Source organism: Malaclemys terrapin, chromosome 2 (genome assembly GCF_027887155.1).
Source record: "Malaclemys terrapin pileata isolate rMalTer1 chromosome 2, rMalTer1.hap1, whole genome shotgun sequence".
Lineage (NCBI taxonomy): Eukaryota > Metazoa > Chordata > Testudines > Emydidae > Malaclemys > Malaclemys terrapin.
Genome location: NC_071506.1, coordinates 82,138,224 through 82,161,827, shown reverse-complemented (window position 1 = coordinate 82,161,827; position 23,604 = coordinate 82,138,224). Strand labels below are relative to the sequence as shown.

General features: G+C 39.0%; 1 protein-coding gene across 2 annotated transcripts in view; it reads right to left on the bottom strand.

Annotated features, from left to right (window-relative positions):
* Window positions 1-2,699: 2,699 nt before the first annotated feature.
* ROCK1 (Rho associated coiled-coil containing protein kinase 1) overlaps window positions 2,700-23,604 on the bottom strand; it is a 177,997-nt gene continuing 157,092 nt past the window's right edge. Inside the window, exons 29-34 of one of the 2 annotated variants that reach the window (XM_054017505.1) lie at window positions 20,685-20,773; window positions 19,083-19,161; window positions 18,727-18,988; window positions 17,732-17,939; window positions 7,086-7,142; window positions 2,700-4,215 (exon numbers count right to left, since the gene is read on the bottom strand). In XM_054017505.1, coding sequence (XP_053873480.1) covers window positions 4,212-4,215; window positions 7,086-7,142; window positions 17,732-17,939; window positions 18,727-18,988; window positions 19,083-19,161; window positions 20,685-20,773 — 699 coding nt within the window. In that variant the 3' untranslated portion in view covers window positions 2,700-4,211. The remainder of the gene's footprint in view (window positions 4,216-7,085; window positions 7,143-17,731; window positions 17,940-18,726; window positions 18,989-19,082; window positions 19,162-20,684; window positions 20,774-23,604) is intronic. The other variant, XM_054017506.1, reaches the window with a different exon arrangement.

Below are 23,604 nucleotides of genomic sequence, written 5' to 3'. Positions count from 1 at the left end.
CTCCGCCATTCCCAAGTCAAGGGTCGTATATACTGATCCAATAACATATCTTGAAAACTAGAGCCAATCAACAATTTTAAGCATAATTTTCATTCTCAGTGACCCAGAATTAGTAAAATTTGACTACATTTATTTCAGAAGCATTTTGGCTGTAGATCAGTGTTCTTCGACGGGGATTCTTGTAAAAACTTCTCTTCTGCCATTCACTTATCCTTCTGGATGGCAGAGACCACCAGGGCCAAGTGGTTTTTTGAGGCACTTGCTTCTACATCTTAGTTTGTTACTGTTAGGTCCATAGGAATTTCTTTAACGTTCCTCGGAGATATCTGTCCTTCCATTTAGGTGGTTTTGCTCCAGTTTACCCATAAATGAGGTTTCTTTTTCTGCTTCCTTCATTAGGGACCAGGATGACTTGAAGAGGGAGAGGTTCATGAAGACAGAGAACTGGTCTTCGCATGCTACTCCTGCTAAGCCAACACATGCTGCCTCCTGCAGCAAGAGGACATAGGATGAAGGGAGAAAGGAGATGGAGGCTGCAACAAAAACTGGACCATTATTGGTCAGAATGAGTATGGTAACTGGTCTCTTCAGACTCTCAACAAGTATCAACAACTATGCTGATTTATACCATCCCCTAACTGTAGTTCTGGAATGTTCAGATCTCATATTTACTCCTTGCACTGTATTAAAATTCATATGGATAAAATATCCCTATGAGATAATGGAACTTGAACGGTATAGAAAGTATTTGAGTTGCCTTAAGATGGTATGAGCAGGTAAAAAGATACAGCAATAATAAAGAGTTCATGCCTTCTTCCAGAATGGTACAGTTGATGTTTAGTAAAATATTTAATGATAGTTTTTCCACCCCAAGAGGCCTGTTCACACATTGTAGAGTCAAAGTCAAGATTTTCTGAGTGTGAAAGTATTTGTTTGGGTACGTCATTCAAAATACTTCTGCCCCTGCATATATACAGCACACTTACAGTAAACAGTTATCAGTGTCTACATACCAGCACACAAATTGTAATTTGCATGTCTAGACTTTATTATATTTGGTTGCAACATACCCCAGACATACAAATCAATGTAAATTTACACTTCATTAGATCTTTTTCTTCTTCTCCAAGTAAAACCAGAATTTAAAAAGAAATGTAGAATTTTAGTGCAGGCATATATTAACATTTTTATAGTGGTTAAGCATTCTATGAAGCCTATCCGTTGCTTCATAATCATACCCTATTTTACAAGTCATTGTCTACCTTTAACATTTTGTATGCATCTTTTTCAGGCCTTCAACATTTGTACTCTGAGTGAGGTATGACATCGTTCTTGCAATGAGGTATGATTCAGCTGCAGGGTTCTAACTCTCAACTACAAAAATTCAGTTCTACACAATGGAATTGGGAAACCAACACAAAAAATAACCCAGCTCTTGAGAATTATCTGACCCTATAGTCCCCAAAGAGGGAGGAAACACCTGTCCTGTCAAATCTTTTATCAAGTACCTTTTATAATGTGCATTTCTGAAGCAAGATAATCTAAATTTGATCAGTTTACTTTACTTTGTGAAGGTGGGGGTTGAGTGGGAGAAAAGGAGTAGGTTTGAATTTTGTTTGTGCGTATGTGCATGCAAGCTCTAACCAAATAAACCCCTTATTTAAAAAAGTTTCAAGTGTATTTTTCTGATTTAAGCCAATTATAGACATGGATAAATCTATTTCAGGGGAGAATTGAATGACAATGTCTTGTGTTAGACAGGGTGAGCGATGTAATATCTACATTTCCATCTGTTTGATCTTTTTCCAATTTTCTTCCAACTGCTCCCTTAGTCTCATCTCATTCTCAGCTTCAATATCATCCCCTCTTTACTCTTGAAGCATTATCTCACTTCTCATCTGTTAATCACAGATCACTAGTTAAAACACATTCTTTTTGTGAAATTTCCCAGTGCTAAGCTTCCACACCAACTTCTTACCACCACCTTCTAAATTGTTTCTCATGGCTTGTATCTAGGAGGTTGAATTAGACAGTGAACTACTTGGGGTAGGGATGCTGAGTTGTTAATTATTGTATGGCACTTCAAAATAAAAAAGGCATCAGAGGTATGTAAGATTAATTAGAGTCCAGTCCACCCACTGAGTTGCCATAACCTCATCTGTAGCTCTTTAAGGCAGGGACTAGCTTTTTCTGAATGTCTGTATAGTGGCTAGCACAATGGTGACTTTGATTGGTGACCTAGATGCTACTGCAATACATACACACTAATAATAAAGTTTAGCAGAATTTTACTATTAGTCATGCTGCAATTATAACCGAAAACTTAGTTAAAGATTTTTTTTTTTTTTTTAACAACAAAGTATTAAGTAATTCTATTAGGTTACCAATAACAGTTCCTGAAATCTATTTACCACTGTTACAACTCAGATTTCTTCAGCTGAAAAATCAAGCATGTTTCATTATGGTATTTACTGGTTCATTTAGCAGAACAATAAATTCTTCAGTCCCGTAAACACTGTTACAAATATATACTGTACCAACTTCTTGCATCAAATTAAACAGGTGCAACCATTTTTAAACTAAGAGAAACTGAAATCATGTTTTGACATACTTGTCATACTTCACAGCAAATTTTCTGGGCGCTCAAGGAAATGTACATTTTAGTCAGGCAAAAACACCATACCAGTCATTTTCAAAAGTGTCCTTCCATAAATTACTTTTATTTCTCATTGAATGAGCACAGAGTCATTACCATATTAATAACAGATATGTTTATTATTACATATCCATCAGTGCGACTTTCAATACCACTTGAAACATGCAAATCGTCCTGAGGACGAATCAGTTTTCCAGTGCTTCTTATTTAATACACAACTGCAAAGCCATTATAAATTACTGAGGAGGTATTTGGTTAAAAAAAATAAAATAAAATAAAACCATACTGTCCATACCATGAATGTATCCCTGCTACAAAGCAAGAGTTTAACAACATTTATACTTTAAAAACTCCAGATAATTCAGGAATTAAAGTTTCACAGGCATACTGTTTGTTGTTTCTCTATTACATGCTTTTTGCATTTTCTGGAAATCTCTTGTCTTATGAATAAGAATTCTTTCTTTGTAACAGGAGTTTTCATTCAAAGATTGTATTCAATTTAGGAAATGCATCTAGCATCTACAATACTTTAAACCAATTAAAGTTCAGTAAAAACTACTGATGCAGAATAGGTTTTTGAGATTTCTACGCTTATTGACATGGCAATAATACAGTTATCTCAAAATAAGGCACTAAAAGGGCAATGCAACACCCATTAAAAGTGTTCTAAGAATAATTTATATTTCAAACAGTGCATACATTTCTTAAATGTCTATTAACTTAATGTACGTTATCACTTAAAACGGTAAGGCAATATGTTATACAATTACAGAAATCATGTACCCCCGAAATATACTTCCAAACTTGGTTCTTTTGTAGTTAGTTTCTAATGCCTCTAACAGTAAAATAATTCAGTATGGCTTGGCAAATATGCATAGATTAAATGCTTGTTGTCCTCATCCCTTTACACACTTTCTGAATCAGTATTTTGTTAAAGCATAATGCAAAGTATTTAACACTTCGATCCACTCTATTATGGGTGATTAGCATTAACGCTGTTAAGAGCTCTGCAGTGAAGGCACTGAAGTTCAAGTGAGTATACGGCTTCATTTTTAAGCTAGTTCTGCAGTGTTCAAGAGCGCAACTCAGAGTCTTCAAAGAAATTTCTGTTCTTCTCATTTTGAGATATCTTCCTTCTCTGCTCAAGTTTGCGTACTGATTTTGATATAAATATCCTCTCCAAAGGACAAAACAGTCCTTTTCTCTCATTGATATGAGGAAAGTTGACTGCATTTCATCATGATTGACAGGCATTTTCTTATAAATCCAAAAAGGCAGCACCTTTTTCATACACCTAGCTAAGCGTTATTTGCTTTAACTTGCATTACATAGTAATAATTAATCTAATCTACCTTTAGGCAAACCCGCAATAAAACACCCTCAGTGCGCTTTTTGTGCCAAAGCAAGAAGGAGAGAGTACAGCAATCTTAACCCTGAAGCCTGTGATAGTTGTGTTGAAAGGAACAACAGCCTGTCTGCACTGCTCTGTGTGGTTGAAGAAGCCCAGTTTCTCAGACTGCATCCCATGAGATTCCATAAAGTATTGTACATGTGGTTAGCTGGAAGAAAAATAAATACTGCAATTAATGAAGAAATCACAGGGACACTCTTAGTTCATGTTAATCAAGAGATTAAATGAAAAAATAAATGTGTTCTACATAGCAACATTTTATAACTTTTTTTTTTCCAATTTATAATAGCATGACACTAAAGGCACACTTACATAATTGTAAATTTAAACACAAAGCTCACATAAAATTCAAAGTAAATATATTTTCTGAGCCATTCAATGAAAATTCATTCACAGTATCGTTTTATTTATGAACAATGTAATGCTTAGTATAAAATTTTAAAAATCACAGTTAGATGATACATAAGATTAATGTATGCAATATTGTTGTAGCCATGTTGGTCCCAGGACATTTGAGAGAGAAGCTGCAAGAGGTAACAAACATAAGTTGATCCAATAAAAGATATTACCTCACCCACCTTGTCTCTCATAAGGTTAATGAAATATTAAATCAATGGGACTAAGTTATAGAAAATGAGAAAATCACAAAGCTTATATAAAGTTTTGAAGTGTAAATGACCAAAACAATGGACTATCCCTGACATAATCAAGCCTATTCTGTTTCAGTGTAAATGTTAATATTGCAAATACAATAATAATCTTACACACACTCCTTGTAATTTTAAACTATAGTGAAATAAATGCCAAAAATATTAAGAGCAAAAAATGACAACGCCCCTGAAGATAAAAAGTTCCATAAAAATTAGTGTGGTAGAAGTCTAAGATATCCTTTTGGATCTTCAGATAGCATTGCTATTGGTAGTAAACTCAATGAATTTTTGGTTTATATCTGTACCTGATGAATAGTTAAAATGAGGAAAACTCTCTACAAGAACTTAAGTATAATGAAGTGGGCATGATAAAAGACTCAGATTTCATGGACTTTTACTCAGTTTATTGGCTCTGATTCAGGAAAGCACTTAAGCTTAACTTTAAAGCACATACCTATTCAACAACACATCTAAATGAATGCTTAAATGCTTTGGGGCCTGACCCAAAGTTCATGGAAGTCAATAAAAGAACTCCAGATAGACTTACATGCTTGAAGTAAAGACTTAGGTGCTTTACTGAATTGCGAATTACATAATTGTAAATTAAACAACACAAACACATAAAGCTCACATAAAATTCAAAGTAAATTGCTTAATTCCCCTTTGATCAGGTTCCGACATCTAAGAATGTAGCAATGGTCAAATACCAGGTAAATGCTAAATGTTATATTCCAAGGGGATTACCATCTGTCCCCATCTCCTCCTCCTCAGTTCTGGGAGAATACAGAATTATTATTACTACTACTCTCTATTGGTAGTCAGGGGCTGTGAGAGGGAGGCCGGAAGAAGGGACAATAAGTCTTCAGTAAGTGGCTTGCATTGTATAATTTACGACAATTAAGCAACTAATCTTTTTCTTTCTAGTATGTAAAAGTGACTTTTTCAGCTGGCTTTTGTTATAAACCTGTGTTCATTAATTGCCGAAAATAAAATCCCCTTCCCCCACCTATCCCCTAAAAGATGAGCCAAAGCCCATATACAGAATATTTAGTGATGTTAGGAACATAGGAATGGCTGTATCATGTCAAAGCAGTAATCCATCTGATTTCCAACGACTAGTACCAAATGCTTCAAAGGAAGATACAAGAAAGTCCATACTAGAATAACTTGTCCATGGAAAAAAGTTCTTTCCAACCATTATCAGTTAGTTTCTATCTTATGCCCTGGCACATAAGCATTTATAGCCCCCATTTTTTTCCTAATATAACTGGATCTTTTTATTATCCATTTAAATATCTAATCATTTTTGGAATCTTACTAAGCTCTTAGCCTTAATATCCTGTGTCAACTAGTTCCACAGGCTAACTATACTTCATGTAAAAAAGTATTCAGGGGGGCTGGGATAGCTCAGTGGTTTGAGCATTGGCCTGCTAAACCCAGGGTTGTGAGCCCCCTCCTTGAGGGGGCCATTTAGGGATTTGAGAATTTAGTTGGGGATTGGTCCTGCTTTGAGCAGGGGGTTGGACTAGATGACTTCCTGAGGTCCCTTCCAACCCTGATATTCTATGATTTCCTTTTATAAAGTTTTTAAGTGTGTTGACTTTAAATTTCATTGAATATCCTCTTGTTCTTGTATTATGCAAAAAGGTAAATAGGAGCACCAATTTACTTTCTGACATTTATTATTTTGCATTCTTTTATCATATCTGCTCTTATTTGACCTCTCTAAAATACATAGTTTCGGTCTTTTCAATCTCTTGCAATAAAGAAGCCTATGTATGCATGCCTCCAATAATTTTTGTCACCTGTCTCTGAACCCCTTCTATTTCTGCTAGAAATAGAGCAACACAAGTAATGCTCTTGCCCTACAGTATGTGACCATTAAAATGCAGAATATGCTGGAAGTTATGTTCTGCAAATAAAATATGTCTGTATTAATCCTGAGACACAATGAAATGAGATTGCTCAGGGCAGATTTCTTTGCTGATATTAAGTACACCTCCACCAAAAGATTCAGAGTAGGTCTGAGAAGAATATATATTGCCATTAAGGGTTTAACTCCCATCATCCTGGCACATATTGTATTAGTAAAATTCAGATCCTAAATTGTGAGAGCATGTATCTGATTACTGTGTCTTTACAACCGTAGTAGAGGGGCCAGAGAAGATTTGGTCAAAAGTTCTCCAATGAAGTAGAGAGAGAGAAAAACAGATACTTTAGAAAATTAGCTTGAGAGAGAATTCTGTTTTCCTTTTTTTCTAATGAAATTCCTTGTTCAGTGTTGGAACACGACGACTCTTTACCAGATTTTTTACTACTGTTACATGACACAAAGGTGTCAATGGGATTAAAAGGGAAGGTTACTCACCAGTAACTTGAGTTTTCTGAAAGGGTACTTTCCCCCATAGATCCACAATCTTTTGACCTATTGAAATGTAGAAATGAACATTTCAAGAAAAATTTCAGATGCGCCGAGTGCTGTGTACACACTCTATATAAGCATCTAAAAAAGTGAACCGTATGCCTGTGCTGGTTAAAAAAAAAAAGACAAGACACAAGCCAAAATCTCTATTAAAAGAGAGTGAAAAGGATTCAGTGAGCCGGTCTTCCACTTCTCAGAAAATTTCGTCCCATTATTTTTAAAGAGTTTGAATGGAAAGTTTCTGTCTTCCCTAAATAATCTGTAAGAATGCCTGGGCAAAGTTCAGATCTTGAAATGAAAAACTCAGAAGCCAAGTAGCTAGATTCAAGGAGGCATGATCTGAGTGAAGAATCTGACAGTTCTTCCAATACAAGAGAATCCAACAAGGGGGCTGACAACTATAATAGAGCTGAGTAATGGAACTGTTTTGTCTAATGTGACACTGTGGCAAAAAATGAAGCTCTTGTCTTAAGTGAGCCTTGAACTAAGTAGAACCAGAAATAGAGACCGAAGATTTTTTTTGTTGTATGAAGATCCATATCTGTAGAGCCCATCTGCAGATTTCCATTGCTGTAATTTGAAGAATATGCAATTTATAAGCTAATTGAATTAATATGCCATAAATTGAAGATGTGTTACTGGATTGTTCAAAATAATCACATAGTAACAGCTATCAGAAGCCTCTGCAGAGGGGAAAAGGAGAGCAGAGCATACTTAGGATAGAATTCTAGTAGCCCCCCGATAAGAGAAAACAAAGGATACAATTCTGTATAAATACAATACAAAAGTAAAATATAAGCAATTTTACAGACGCAAATGTGACAGTATGCAGGGAACACTGCATAATAGACAGGCAGATATGGGTTGGGATACCCCAAAAATGTAGTTTTTAAATCAAGCAGTCAGAACTGTGACATTCCAATGGTTATTTTTGTTTTGTATATTTCAAATGATCAACAACAATACATTTTGTTATAAGATACATACATGCAGTATGTTAAATTATTCCCCTTTTTCCTTAATTCATCGTTTAGAAGAAATCTGGGATATGTTCCAGAGATGTATCGAACAATGCTCCTTCCTTTTTAGCGGTACCTTTCCTTATGTTTAGGTAATGCAAAAGCTCCATTACAAATGTCTACAACCACAAGTGTGAATTCTCCAGAATTCACTATATGAAGATCATTTCAAAGATGGACATACAAAAGCTCTGAAAGCAACACACCAATTTAAAATAGAATCCCCACATTCTAAGGCAAAGTGAGTGGGAAAGCAAGAATCCTGTGTGAAGATATCTTAAAAGAAGCAGAATTACAAAGTAATGTTCAGAATCAGTTGAACAATCTTAAATCAGCAGTGGATTCTTTTTTTGATGAGGAGAATTACAGGTTGCCAGAAGTGGAATGTTCTATAGCAGATGGAAGGACACTTAAGGCCTAATCCAAACCTATTGAGGTCAATGGGAGTCTTTCCACTGATTTGTATGGGCTTTGGATCATGACTTTTGTTAGAATGGGTCCAAGGCAGGGTGTCTGGGTTGTCCTGGGAAAAAAGTAGTAGTTTCAGCAATTGGAGTGCTATTTAGGACCTATCAAGTGCTAGAGCCTTAATAGTTGAAGCACCTAGGGCTTGTTAAGGCATGCACTTTGCACGCTACTGAGTGAAGGGCAGCTCTCCAGACCTCATGAGGAGGCAATGATTATCCAAATGGTACAGGTGGGATCCCATTACATTCCCAATGGTATGAGGAAGAGCTCGAATGGTTAATTTGGCAGGCAGGAGTTAGGAAGGTGTCAGATGGCTACTTGGCCCTTGAAGTGAATAATCCTGACAATTCAAGTCTTTGATAGACCTGAGAAGAAAAACAGACATGATAGTCGAGGTGTAGAACCAACACAGCTCATATTCATGCTTGGAGTGTACAACGGGGATGGCAGAAGTCTGGCCAATCATATCAATCACTTTGAGTGGACTGCAAGAATAAATAGATGGAATGATGCCACCGAGCTGGATTTTCTGGGTCTGCTATTCCAACACAAAATCAATAAGGTGTTTCAAGGGCTGGCGTCTGACAGGCAATGGAGATAAGCATCTACTAAGAATGACCTACACAGAGTAGTCCCTGGACCAAACCACAGATTCAAAGTATAAGCAAGCGGACTTCAATAATTGGAGACAAGAAAAGGGGAATCGGACAGTGATTTTGGCTATGTCCTCTAACATTCTGCCACCAGGCATTCCCACATTTTAAGGAACAAATGCAGGATTCATTGTACCAAGGCCAGTTTGTGACCTACATATATGAAAGGAAGACTGGGATAGCTCTTTGAAAGAGGAAGCCTGAAGTACTGGAAGGCACAATCACTGTTGCAAAATTGGAGCTAGCCATAGAGGCTGCAGAAGAAGTGGCTCAGCTCCTTGGGAAGAGGTGGCTAAGATCAAGTGCTTACGTAGCAGTGGTACACCTGGCATAATAGCGGTGAACCACAGCACCCCTGGAACTTATGAGCAAGCCATGATTACAGTACAATATTTCCATTCTTGACAATATGCCATATACATAGGATTCCTAGTAAAAGAGAACGATGTCAAGGAATGACTCATAATAAACAAGTAAAAAGGTACTGCTAAGTAAGCTGAGGTTCAACAGAGCGCTTCTGCTTTGACAAAGCAGGAGCTAGATGACATTGCCACACTTAGTGGGGAAACACCTGCTCCACAGAGCCCTTGCTTCACAAACTGTATATCAGTAGGGATGGAGAAATCCCGCTGCTATGTTGTTTTTCAATGGAAGCTCAGTAGGCTGGCACTTCAGAGAAATGTCTATGCCCCATAACCTGGCAGGTGTGTTTGCTCCAAGGCAAATCTAATATGGATCCCACAACATCAATGAATCAGAACATGGGAAAAGGTAAGGCATTTTGCACTAGGAAGAAATTCAAACCATGATTGCTTCAAAATAAATACATTAATTAAATTAAAAAACCCTCTAGAGTAAAACTGCCCTAAAATTTGGAGAGTAGAAAGAACACAGCCAACTTAGCTTGCTATATGGAACTGCTGAGGTCCACCTGGGAAAGAATTCTTGAGCTCCTCCTGCAAGTAAGTGCGCCTATGGTGTTCACTCCCCAAAGAAGTTCCTTCTGGGACAGCTCAACTGCTGTCAGAAAAGCAGAACAAAGCAATCTGGGACACACAACGGGAACTAAATGTCTTTGTTCAGGTGGTCAAATCCTAGATTGCCAAGAACGTCAGTGAATTGTACTTGTATATGTTAACATAGTCAACAGTGATCCTCAAGACTACCTTATCTGGGGAAATGACTTTCAACACGAGCTAGCACTAATTCCAGGAATGTTGCACTAAAGCTCACAGCCACTGCAATGGCAGGAGGAGGAGGATACAAGCAGAAATCTGTGGCCAGTGAGTTAAGAACAATAAGGGTTTTTAAAGTATATGTGAGGAGAATATGTCTAACAATGGTATTGGTCCATTACTAGATGGTAGAATTGTCAATAGTGAAGAAAATGCAGAAGTTTTCAATAAGTATTTCTGTTCTATATTTGGGAAAAAGCCAGATGATCCATTCATATATGATGATAAAATACTTTCCATTCCAACAGTAACTAAGGAGAAGTAAAATAGCAGCTATGAAAGCTTAACGTTTTAAAATCAGCAGGTCCAGATAACTTGCATTCAAAAGAGTTTAAGAGGAGCTGTCTCTACCATTAATCTTGATTTTCAACAAGTCTTAGAACACTGGAGAAGTTCCAGAGATCTGGAAGAAAACTAAAATTGTGCTATTTTAAAAGGGTAAATGGTATGACATGGGTAATTATAGGCCTGTCCCAGCCTGACATCAGTCTTGAGCAAAACAACAAAATGGGTGACACGGGATTCAATAAAGAATTAAAGGTGGGCAATTAATGCCAATCAACACTAGTTTATGGAAATTAAATCCTGTCAATCTAACTTGATATCTTTTTTAGATGAGATTACATATTTTATAGTTAAAGGTAATAGTGTTGATAGAATATACTTAAGATTTCTGTAAGGCATTTGACTTGGTATCATACAATATTTTGATTAAGAACTAGAATGATATGAAATCAACATGACATTAAATGGATTAAAAATTATCTAACTGATAGGTCTCAAAATGTGAATGGGCAGTCATTAAGTGGGTGTGTTTCTAGTGGGGTACTGCAGCGATTGGTTGTTGGCACTATGCTATATAACAATTTTTTTTTTATAAATGTCCTTGAAGGAAACATACAACATAATCTGGATTGCTTGGTAAGCTGAGTGCAAGCAAATAACGTATATTTCAATATGGCTAAATGTAAGGTCATACATCTCAGAACACAGGCCATGCTTACAAGATGAGACACTATTTTGGAAAGCAGCAAAGCTGAAAGAAAAAAAAAAAAGACTAGAGAGTCACGATGGATAGTCAGCTGAACATGCAATGCCTTGGCCAAAATGTTTAATGCAATACTTGGCCTCTTCTGGCCTTATACTCTATGAATAACCTAGCTGAATAAGTCCAGCGGCAGATCCTAAGCCACACACTGATGTGTTGAGCTGCTCAGCTCATGTTCCAACACAGGCCATTAGAGAAGGTATTGTCAGTGAGATTATTCAAGCCTCTCCTCCCAGGTGTTAAGCCGGAGTGCTGATCAGTTCTTGATGTTGAATGGTAGAAAAGTTCTTTGTTCTGGATAGTGAGCTAATAGAAACATGATGCAGAATCAAAATTGGCCTGACAAGCATCATCATAACACTCTGCCTTATGAAGAGTTTGTATCTCAGGAGCACAGGAAAAGTGAGAACAAAGTATAAATACTCCGAAGTGTCTCCCCACATCAGAACACTAAAGGACCCCAGTTACTGCTGATGCAACAAAGCAACTTCCCTTCTCTGAGTACCATGAGAACCTAGTCAGAAACTTGGCATCTAGAGATAAAAGAGGCATCAAACCCTTCATGCAGTGATGCCCAGCACTGCAGCACCTCCCTTTCATGGTGCTTGAATGCCAATGGCTAGGCACCAGGTCACCTCACTTCAAGGTGCTATGGCTACAGTGCTACAACTCTACAGCACTGGTTCAACGAGACACTCCATCTCTGTGACAGCGGTACACATAGGCAACTCCATGTCCCCTAGGCAGCAAGGTACATCAGATTCATGGTGCCAACACAGAGGTCAAAGCACTAGTGTATCAAAATAGTTATGCAATGAGGTGGAGACAGATGCATCAAAATGCCTCATCGTATCAGTGGGATTATTCTGAGGCAGATGCACCTCTTCATCTGAAACCAGTGAGCCAGGATGCCTCTCTTGTATGCCACTAGTATGAGGCAGAGATGACAAAGCACTGGAGTGCCTCTTCTGTGTGGTGCCAATGTGTTGAGGCAGATACGTCAATGTGCCCCTCCCTCCTGCCTGTTGCTGGGGTTTTGAGGCAGAGGTGGTATACTTAAGATTACTACCACTACATGGTGTTGCTGAGTCTAGGCAGAAGTAGTTACTCACCAGAGTTCCTCTTTCCCCCCGGCGCTAATATATTTAGGCCAAGGCATTGATGCCTCTTCTGCTTTATGATGAGGTGCCAAGGTAGAAGTTCCAATTACCAGAGTGTCTCAGATACATTGAGACACTGGTGTTCTGGTGCACCTCTACTGTTTGGCACCAATGCATCAAAGCAGTGGTCCTAGTGTGCACTTACTGTAAGGCAACCTCTGTCCCTCTCTGCTTCTGGGCTCAAGTGCTCTTCCACCTTAACATCCTGATAAAGTGATCAAATACATAAAGCATCTAAACCCTAAAGCAATCCTTGGACCTTAAGTGGAAGAAATGCCTTAACTCTGGCTAGGGATAGATTTATAGACTTTAGGAATCTGGTGACAGAAGGTCCCTGGACCAAGCATATGCCATCCAGAAAATATTGCCAGGTACACCTCAAGTGCTATGTGGTGAGGGAATGGTGGAAGTAGTCTTCACAGATAAACCCCTGAAAGAGAATACAATACAGAAGGAGAAACATGATCAACAAACTACCCATACTAACAAATTAATTGAGCGAAGGAGATGTCCTCATTCCTCATCAAGAGGTGAATATAGCTGGACCACTTGGTAATAGTGACCATAATATAATTACATTTCTCCAGTGGAGAAAACGCCACAGCAGCTCAACACTGTAGCATTTCATTTCAGAAAGGGGAACTACACAAAAATGAGAAGGTTAGTGAAACAGAAATTAAAAAGGTACAGTACCAAAAGTAAAATCCCTACAAGCTGCGCGGAAACTTTTTAAAGACACCATAGTAGAGACTCAACTTAAATGTATACCCCAATTTAAAAAACATAGTAAAAGAATCAAAAAAGAGCCACCGGGGTTAAACAACAAAGTAAAAGAAGCAGTGAGAGGCAAAAAGGCATCCTTTAAAAAGTGGAAGATAAATCCTAATGAGGAAAAGAGAAAAGAGCATAAACTCTGGCAAGTGAAGTGTAAAAATATAATTAGAAAGACCAAAAAAGAATTTGAAGAACAGCTAGCCAAAGACTCCAAAAGTAATAGCAAAAATTTTTTTTAATATCTCAGAAGCAGAAAGCCTGCTAAACAACCAGTGGGGCCACTGGACGATAGAGATGCTAAAGGAGCACTCAAAGACGGTAAGGCCATTGCGGAGAAACTAAATGAATTCTTTGCATCGGTCTTCACAGCTGAGGATGTGAGGGAGATTCCCAAACCTGAGCCATTCTTTTTGGGTCACAGATCTGAGGAATTGTCCCAAATTGAGGTGTCATTAGAGGTGGTTTTGGAACAAATTGATAAACTATACAGTAATAAGTCTCCAGGACCTGATGGTATTTGCCCAAGAGTTCTGAATGAACTCAAATGTGAAATTGCAGAACTATTAACTGTCATCTGTAACCTATCATTTAAATCAGCTTCTGTACCAAATGACTGGAGGATAGCTAATGTGATGCCAATTTTTAAAAAGGGCTCCAGAGGTGACCCTGGCAAATACAGGCCAGTAAGCCTCACTTCAGTACCAAGCAAATTGCTTGCAACTATCGTAAAGAACAAAATTGTCAGACACATAGATGAACATAATTTGTTAAGAAATAGTCAACATGGTTTTTGTAAAGGGAAATCATGCCTCACCAATCCACTAGAATTCTTTGAGGGGGTCAACAAGCATGTGGACAAAGGAAATCCAGCGTATTTAGATTTTCAGAAAGCCTTTCAGAAAGGTCCCTCACCAAAGGCTCTTAGGCAAAATAAGAAGTCATGGGATAAAAGGGAAGGTTCTCTCATGTATTGGTAACTGGTGAAAAGATAGGAAACAAAGGGTAGGAATAAATGGTCAGTTTTCAGAATGGAGAGAGGTAAATAGTGGTGTCCCCCAGGGATCTGTACTGGGCCCAGTCCTATTTAACATATTCATAAACAATCTGGAGAAAGGGGTAAACAGTGAGGTGGCAAAATTTGCAGATGATACAAAACTACTCAAGATAGTTAAGTCCCAGGCAGACTGCGAAGAGCTACAAAATGACTCACAAAACTGGATGACTGAGCAACAAAATGGCAGATTAAATTTAATGTTGATAAATGCAAAGTAATGCACATTGGAAAACATAATTCTAACTATACATATACAATGATGGGGTCTAAATTAGCTGTTACCACTCAAGAAAGAGATCTTGCAATCATTGTGGATAGTTCTCTGAAATCATCCACTCTGTGTGCAGCAGAAGTCAAAAAAGCAAACAGAGTGTTGGGAATCATCAAGAAGGGATAGATAATAAGACAGAAAATATCATATTGCCTCTATATAAATCTATGGTACGCCCACATCTTGAATACTGCGTGAAGATGTGGTCACCCCAACTCAAAAAAGATATTTTGGAATTGGAAAAGGTTCAGAAAAGGGCAACAAAAATTATTAGGGGTATAGAACGGCTTCTGTATGAGGAGAGATTAATAAGACTGGGACTTTTCAGCTTGGAAAAGAGGCAACTAAGGGGGGATATGATAGAGGTCTATAAAATCATGAGTGGTATAGAGAAAGTAAATAAGGAAGTGTTATTTACTCCTTCTCATAATACAAGAACAAGGGACCACCAAATGAAACGAATAGGTAGCAGGTTTAAAACAAACACAGGAAAGTATTTTTTCACGCAATGCACTGTCAACCTCTGGAATGCCTTGCCAGATGGTGTTGTGAAGGCCAATATTATAGCGGGGTTCAAAAGGGAGCTAGATAGATTCCATGGAAGATAGACATTGATGGACCTATTAGCCAGGATGGGCAGGAATGGTGTCCCTAGCCTCTGTTTGCCAGAAGCTGGGATTGGGTGACAGGCCATGGATCACTTGATGATAACCTGTCTGTTCATTCCCTTTGGGGCACCTGCCATTGGCCAATGCCAGAGGACAGGATACTGGGCTTGATGGACCTTTGGTCTGACCCACTATGGCTGTTCTTATGTTCTGACAGACAGATGTGCCAAAGATAAAGCTACTGTTCTAACGTGGCACAGGCAAATTAAGAATTCTTAGAAGACAATTGCTTTAAGCTTCAACAGACAGAAAGATGAAGTAGCAGCCTCAAACCCCAGATGTAAGTTATCTTGGAAACAACCAATGTTTCCAAGTATCAGAGGGGTAGCCATGTTAGTCTGAATCTGTAAAAAGCAACAGAGGGTCCTGTGGCACCTTTGAGACTAACAGAAGTTTTGGGAGCATAAGCTTTCGTGGGTAAGAACCTCACTTCTTCACTTGCATCTGAAGAAGTGAGGTTCTTACCCACGAAAGCTTATGCTCCCAATACTTCTGTTAGTCTCAAAGGTGCCACAGGACCCTCTGTTGCTTTTTAATGTTTCCAAGGAAGCTGCTATTCAAATTTGAGTCTAAAAGCTCAGCACCAACTAAAACTAATTAATTAGAATGAAAAGAGAAAGAAAAATGAAGGATCCAGTGGAGTGTCTAAAATAAAGAATGTTCTAAAAAAGAGCTGGAGTAGCAGTGGGTGAGGTCTGGCATGCAGCTTACACGAAGAGATCAATTGCTGACTGCATTCAGAAAGGAGCTGACTAAGAAGGTTCTGGAGGAAGCTGATCAATTGGAATTGTGCATGGGGAAGAGTCTGTGCTAACTGTGACTGCCTCAATGGGTAAAGAATCTAAGAGCTAAGGAAATCACACAGAGCTCTCTTGTGCAGGGGCTTGAGATGCAAGCATGGGAATCGTGTATGTATGGTATCTTTAAAGAAGGTTCTTTTTAATTAAGTTTTGATACTGCATACAAAGGTGTTCATGAAGAATATATATACTACTGTCAATTTAAAAAAAATCCACACTTGCCAATACCAACATCTGTGATTAACTTTGCTAGAAAATAAGCTAAGGAACACAGGATGCAACTAGTGTTCCGCCAAAGTAGAGGTATGTAAATATACAGTCATATTACAAATGTGGTAAACTGTAGCTTTTTAAGGCAGTAAATCAAGGATTGGTGGCCTCCCTTGTTCGTGGGGATCTTGGCAGTGCCGACCGGAGAGATTCTTCAGGATTGAGAATCTTTGAGCTTCTACAGTTGCCATGTGCAGCTATGAAACTTCAGATAAAATCGTGCAGGGGAGGAGAGCTCCTCTTTGCACAACTCTTAGAGGGGGATCTGCCAGAGTTTCCTGTGCTCTGATTTTTTTCTTTGGCGGGCCTCTTTTCCATTTTTGTCAACTTATGGGTCATGGAATATGACCATCTGAGGGGTAAGAAGCCCGAATGTGCACTCTTCGGAGCGGAGTGTACTGGGGGGTTGGTCAACCTGGATTTGATGTCAGCTCTATGGCTCTAGAACAGAAAAATCTGAAGTATTGCCTCCCCGTTCTTACAGGCCTGGGATGTGAATAATTTGCAATTTTTATATTTTCCAGGAATGTGTGATTCCCTGAGACAGTAGAGGTCTTTAACATGCCCACCACTGGTGGGCATAGCACCCTCAGAAGAGGGGCAGTACTTAAACCTTGGAGATCCTGAGGTGGCCACCTCAGAAAAACTCTTTTTTTTTTAATTTTAAAAGTACACTAGCTATAAATATAAATAGGAATACACTATTAAACTGGAATACAAAGGGATGGACAACAATTGCTCTATCTTGATACCAAGAGGTGACAGAGAAACTGATGGCAGATGATGTTCTCCACCTCTTATCCCCTCACTGAGGAACGGGAGGAGCTGCAGGGTGCATGTGCATGGTGCAGATATGCTGGCCAAAAGGCTCTCAACTCAAGTGCAGGGGGTACACGTACACCATTAGTGGAATATGCATATGGACAATCACTCAAAATAGAAAGATGAGATTCTCAGAGCTAAATTTCAAAATGGAATGATTTGTACCTGTTTTTCCTGAAGACTATTTTCAATTATGAAACTGTGAAACAAAATCATTTTAATTCTGCTGTAAGTGAAAAGTTCAGCACAACTTTAATTGCAGAATTAGTAACAATGCTCCCATGTCGGATACACACAGACAGACATTTTTGCATTAAAAAGAACTAGAAATTTTACAGTTAATTTCTCACCTAGTTTTTCCAGAAGCATTTTTAACAACTTTTCGGAAAGACTGATTTGCAGAAGATCTTGCAGACAGGGTTCTAGGGGAAGCACGAATGAAACCGGATGGGGGTGTCTTGGGGATCTTCTTTACTAAATGCGTGACCCATTTCTTCTGTTCATCCTGACAGGATGCCAACAACAACATATCTCTTGCTGAAGTTACATCATAACTCACTATAAATAAGAGAAGAAAGAAGACTGTTCAGTGAAAAAACTAGGAATCATCCTCAATATAATCCTTATAGTGTTATGATAATCATGCTGCTAGGATAATGCTGGAATCTGCATGCATAACAAATTTTTACTGAAATGCATCAGATATTTGTAAAACACATAATAAATATCAGGGGAAATTACAGAAATTAAACATAAAACTTTGCAAGTCTGTCTATGTTAATATAATGGAGATTGACTAGTCTACTTTAATTGTAGTCTTAATAAAGCTGTGTTGGTGCTCTGTGGCCCAAATTCTGGAGAGAAACACACACCCATAGTACAGGGATGTGTACTGCTCTGTGGGAGCCCAAAGGAGGAATGTTCCCCTTCAGCGCAGGGGATAGATGAAGAGCCACTCCAAGGCTACTGCTCTAGTCTTAAGGCTGCAGTATCCTCTCTGGCCCCCATGTGTCCCTCTATGAAGGTCCGGAGTCCGGAGAATGGTCGGAGGATCCATGTGGCAATGGGTGCTCCTTAGTATTCCCCTCCTAGGGCCTCTCTGCATATAATCCTCTAGAATCATGCTCTAACCTCCTGCAGCAGGTGGAGGCAGGGCACAATTTGCCTCTTTAATGGCAATGTGTTAGCTGTCCCTTTATTTTAACACTATCCTTACCAGTAAAGATTTTTCTAAACCTACCATTAATTTATTTTTGTTTTCATCTGGTAATTTGAAGTATTTAGCTAGAAATGCAAAGAATAACTGTTTCAAGCTACAAAAAACATAACAGGTACAGCTCCTTACCTTTACATGGAGCAATTAATTCCTCCTTTTTATCTAGGTGATCTTTATGGCACTTAACATGGCACTTTCGACACTCCAAGGCAGGGGGCGGCTTAAAGACATGCCAGAGGGGTTTGGCACAGGCCTCACAGTTGGCTGGAAAGTGGTACAATGTAGGAATAAATTCATGACCTTTGTGATTTAGAAAATTTGTTTTCTCCATTGTCTGTGCTGGTTCTGCTTCCAAATCTTTCCTGCATTCACCCTCATTAGCATACAGAATCTGAGCAAAAAAAAATATATATGTATATATATCGGAAAAACTTTTATAACAGACAAATTGTATTGATTTTTAAAATTATTTAGGTTCCTGTTACCTGGAATATTTTAGGGATTTCCTCAGTTTCTGCTCTATATACATCTCCTTGGGTTACAGGTCGGACATGGAATAGTTTACTGAAATTATAGAAACAAGATTTGGAAAGTGTTAACAGAGTATACATCAAATCTCTTTATTAAACTGTTCTGGATATAGATTGGAGGCTCAATCTTATCACTCTAACTTCATGGGAAGAGTCCTTACTCATGCAAGTTGTCCCATTGATGTCAGAGTTGTAACATGGATTTAGTAATGTGTTTATACACACTATTTGATCCTTCCTACACAAGGAATACCAAAATATGTTGTAACATGGGAAGAGGACCACCTTATTAGACATGCATTATCCCGCATAGCAAATTTACTTGTGAACACAGAAAGGGAGTTTTAGAGCCTCAAAGTAATATTATGAGGCCTAATTCATTAATGTTTGTAAAGCATTTTGATAACCTTGGATGGAAGGCTACCAGAAATGCAAAGCATTTATTGATATTGGGCTAGACCAGTGTTTCTCAATCGGTCAGTTGTGAATGCCAACGTGGTCATGTAGAAAATCAGAACAGTTATGAGACACTGAAAATTTTATAACAATCCAAAGCAAAGAAAATCTCACTTGCCCCACTCCTCACGCCTCCTTACCCTTCAAGGCAGAGTATATTCTGTCAATATCTCAAAACACACACACACACACAGACTTATCTTATGTCTTTTATACATTTTTTACTCTTTTATATTAAATGTAAGGTGGTTGTGAAAATTTTTGACTTCAGATAAGGAATGGACAACCTAAAAAGTTTGAGAAGCACTGGGCTAGCTCAAACCTGATCCTTGCTCAGATATATACGAAAGGGGAAGTGGTGTGGTGATGATGGAACACAAGGCTCTGGAATCAAGGAGCCTTTCCCTCACCTTTGTGTCCCAGACAAGGGCCATGTACAATTGCAGTTCTTCTGTTTAGGGAACACAAGGACTGTTCCCTCAGTGCAGCTCAAGGAGCACAAGTCATTCCAAAAGGGTCATAGAGTCAGTGCCATGGCTTAATGTTCCCCTCCCCTACAGACATGGCTGGCCACAGAAAGCAGAAAATACTGCCATCATACAAACATGTGTGTAGTGCATGTGTTCCCCTTTCCCTGTGCTCTTCATGGGATGATGTGGCTCTGCACCACCCTGAATACAGCCAATGGTTAATTCCATTCTCATCATATTATCATGTAGTTAATTTGTTTCCTTTGTATTTTATCAAAATAAGACACTGGGACGGGGTAGTCTATTTTTGTCAAGGTCCAAATTTCTTGGTCAAGGTATAGTCAAGGTCCATTCAAAAGCATCTGGCAGTCCAGATTTGGCCCGCAGTCCATCTATTGACTACCCCTGCACTAGAAATTGTCACTGAAGTCTAAATGTTGAAGATACTAGAAACAAAATACTTCTGTATATCTTGAAATAGGACAGATAAACATGCATCTCAAAAGGCCAAAACAGACTCAAGGTTGTTTACTGTATCTTGATTCTGAGTTTTCAAATTTGTTGGTCACACTGTACATAAAATGCTTTTCAACTTTTTTTTAAACTTCAAATTAACAGTAGCATCACTTACTCGATATCTAGTACCATGGATGGATTGGACTGGTCCTTGTCCTTTTCATCATTATAGAACAAAATCTTTTTACTGCTTACCACAACATACTGAAAGAAAAGGAATGGGAAAAGGATTACACACACTCTCTCTCACCAACACACACAGTAATGTATCAATAACTGGAGTTTTTCCAAGATGAACCTCTGCACTACCTCACTACTGGGAGACGTGCTAGTAGTTCAACTGGGCTGGCTGAAACCTCTAGAAGCAGTGACCATTGGAAGCTCCAAGGCACTCCCCTCCTTGCAAACATTTTTAAGATGAGGCAATAGAAAGGAGTAAGATGCTTTCAACTACTTCTGTTACTTTCACATTTAATTCTACAGCCTAGTAGTAACAGGGCTCTGAGGAAGTGGGGAAGGTAGGAAGTAGCATGAACGTGCAAAGACTCATCTTTAAGAACTCCAGTTACTGGTAAGTATTTTCATGTCTTCTTGGAGTGGGAATCTGCATATTCCCACTACTGGGAGCCTAGTAAGCGGTGCTTACCCTCCCCAGAATGGTCAGGTGAGGAGTCCTATTTAAATGGGGACTGTAACATAACTCTCCCAAATTGAGCATCAGATCTTGATGCCACATCCACCAAATAATGTTTTGGGAATGTGCTGACCGACCTTTAAACAGCAGCTTTGCAGATCTCAATTACTGGGATATACCTCAGACAAAGCATAGAAGTTGCCTTGGCCTTGGCTGAATAGACCCCGAGCTCCTCTGATAGGCACTCTAGGCAGTTTACAGCAATCCTTAATACAGAGTCTGGTCAACTTGGACACCTGCCAAATTGCTATGACCTGACCCTTGTGATTATCCTCATTGGAGAAAACCTAGGTGAATGCTTATATTCTTTTGATCTATTTAAATAAAATGCTAATACGCTCTTTGCCTCTAACAGATGCAATTTCACCTATCCTGAGTAAGAGTGAGGCTTTGGGAAGAATACTCTCAGATTCAAGTTCTGATTGAGATGGAAAAGAGCTACCAGCTTATGAAGAAATTTTGGAAAGACACGAAGGACCACTTTATTCTTATGGAAGACCATAAAGGAAGGATTGTCTATAAGTAAGATTATGATTTTGACGTGGAAATTTTTAGCAAATGTCATGGCAGGAGTGCGGGGAAAAAAAACATTAAGTCACAGACAGTAAGGTGATTCTATCCTGCATTCACCCCGCACTGGAGGCTCCTGTCCCGCAGTGCTAGGTCCAGCTCCAGGCGTGCTGACCCGGTGCATGGGGTTGCAGCGCAATTCAGGTTTGGTCCATATGCCCCTTCATCTCCATCAGGATGGATGGGCCATACATGAGTGATGCTGCTACCCAATGTGCCAGGCCACAAACTCTTGGGGGCCATCTCAAATTTGTTTTTACTGCCATTTCCAAGATTCACTGACTTTATTCAAATTCACAATTTTTGTGACCACTATGACAAAACCGTATCCCTATCTACAAGAATATGGAGCTCATTAACTCTCCTATTATGGCTATAATGAAAGCTGTTTTAACAGAGAAAAAACAGGGAACATTCTTCCATGGGTTTGGAAAGACACTTCATAGGCCTTACAAGAAATAAATTGAGATTCTAGGTAGAGACGGGGTCTTTCTCTGGAGAGAAGATGTTTACTTGAATTCTGAGAAACCTCTTCACCAAAAGTAACTGAACAGAGACTTAGCTGATAAGCAGAAATGACTTCCAGATGTTCCTTGACTGAAGAAAGTGACAATCCCAGCAACTTGAGGTACAGTAAATATTCCAGAAAAAAAAGGAACAAGTGCCAAGGATGGAGCTACATTACTTGTCACAGCCCACAAAGAGACTCTTTCCCACTTGTGGGTAATAGAAGAAAAGGGCTGACAGCTTTCTGGAGATCCAGCACCTCACATACTCTGGTTGAACAACAAAGCTTTGAAACAATTGGCGTCAAACATCCAGGCTGCTAGATGGAGTACCTTTGAATCCAGATGGAGTGTCTTTGATGGATCTGCCCTTTCTATTGTGTCAAAAGATCTGGTGTAAATGGTAAAAATAGGTGTGTAACCTGCAGTGTCTGAAGATCCAAATACCACTGGAGTCTGGCCTACAATGGGGCAATGAGAATAATCTTGGTCTTGTCCTGCCAGATGTCTTGTAGTTCTCCTGGTAGGTAAATAGAGTGAAAGGCATGGAGGAGACTCATCCCCTTGAATTTATTGGAAAAACATACATAATGGACCAAGGGTCCATACCTGTGCTGGAACAGAACCTCTGACATCTGGTGGCAAACAAATCTATTTCTGGATGCCTCTACTGAAGGGATATTCATTGTGTCACTGGCTTCTTTGGGGTCCTACTGACTTCAGCTATGTTAATCTGCAAGGATACTGTCCTGCCCTGCCAGATGGAGAGCCACATTTCCAGAGGGTCACTGTCTCCCCGCAAAATTGTCAGGAGTCTATCTTTCCTTGCTCGTTGACACAGCACATGGCCATGAAGTTGTCAGTGGCTACTGTACTACATGTCCTTGAATCCAAGGAAGAAACTACTTGAGAGTTCAGTAAGTCACCCACAGCTCCAGAGTTGAGCTCCTTCCCAGATTTCAGTAGCCATGGACTCTGAAGCACTGGCAGCGAGTGCCCCACGACTGACAGTATCTGAAACATTCCCTATTGACGGAGCTAAAGAGTGAACAAATTGTTCATTGTCTCTGACTCCACTAATGGAGTAAGAAGCATGTCTTTGGGTAATGTCAGCAATAGGAACTCATCTAGCATGTGGGATATTGTGTCTTGCCAACCAATGTTAGAAAGGTGTCTCATTCTCAGCCATGCAAATTGAGCTTGGTAAATTGCTGAGACCATTAAGCCCATTAGCCCGAGGAAGAATATTACTGGCTGGGACGAGT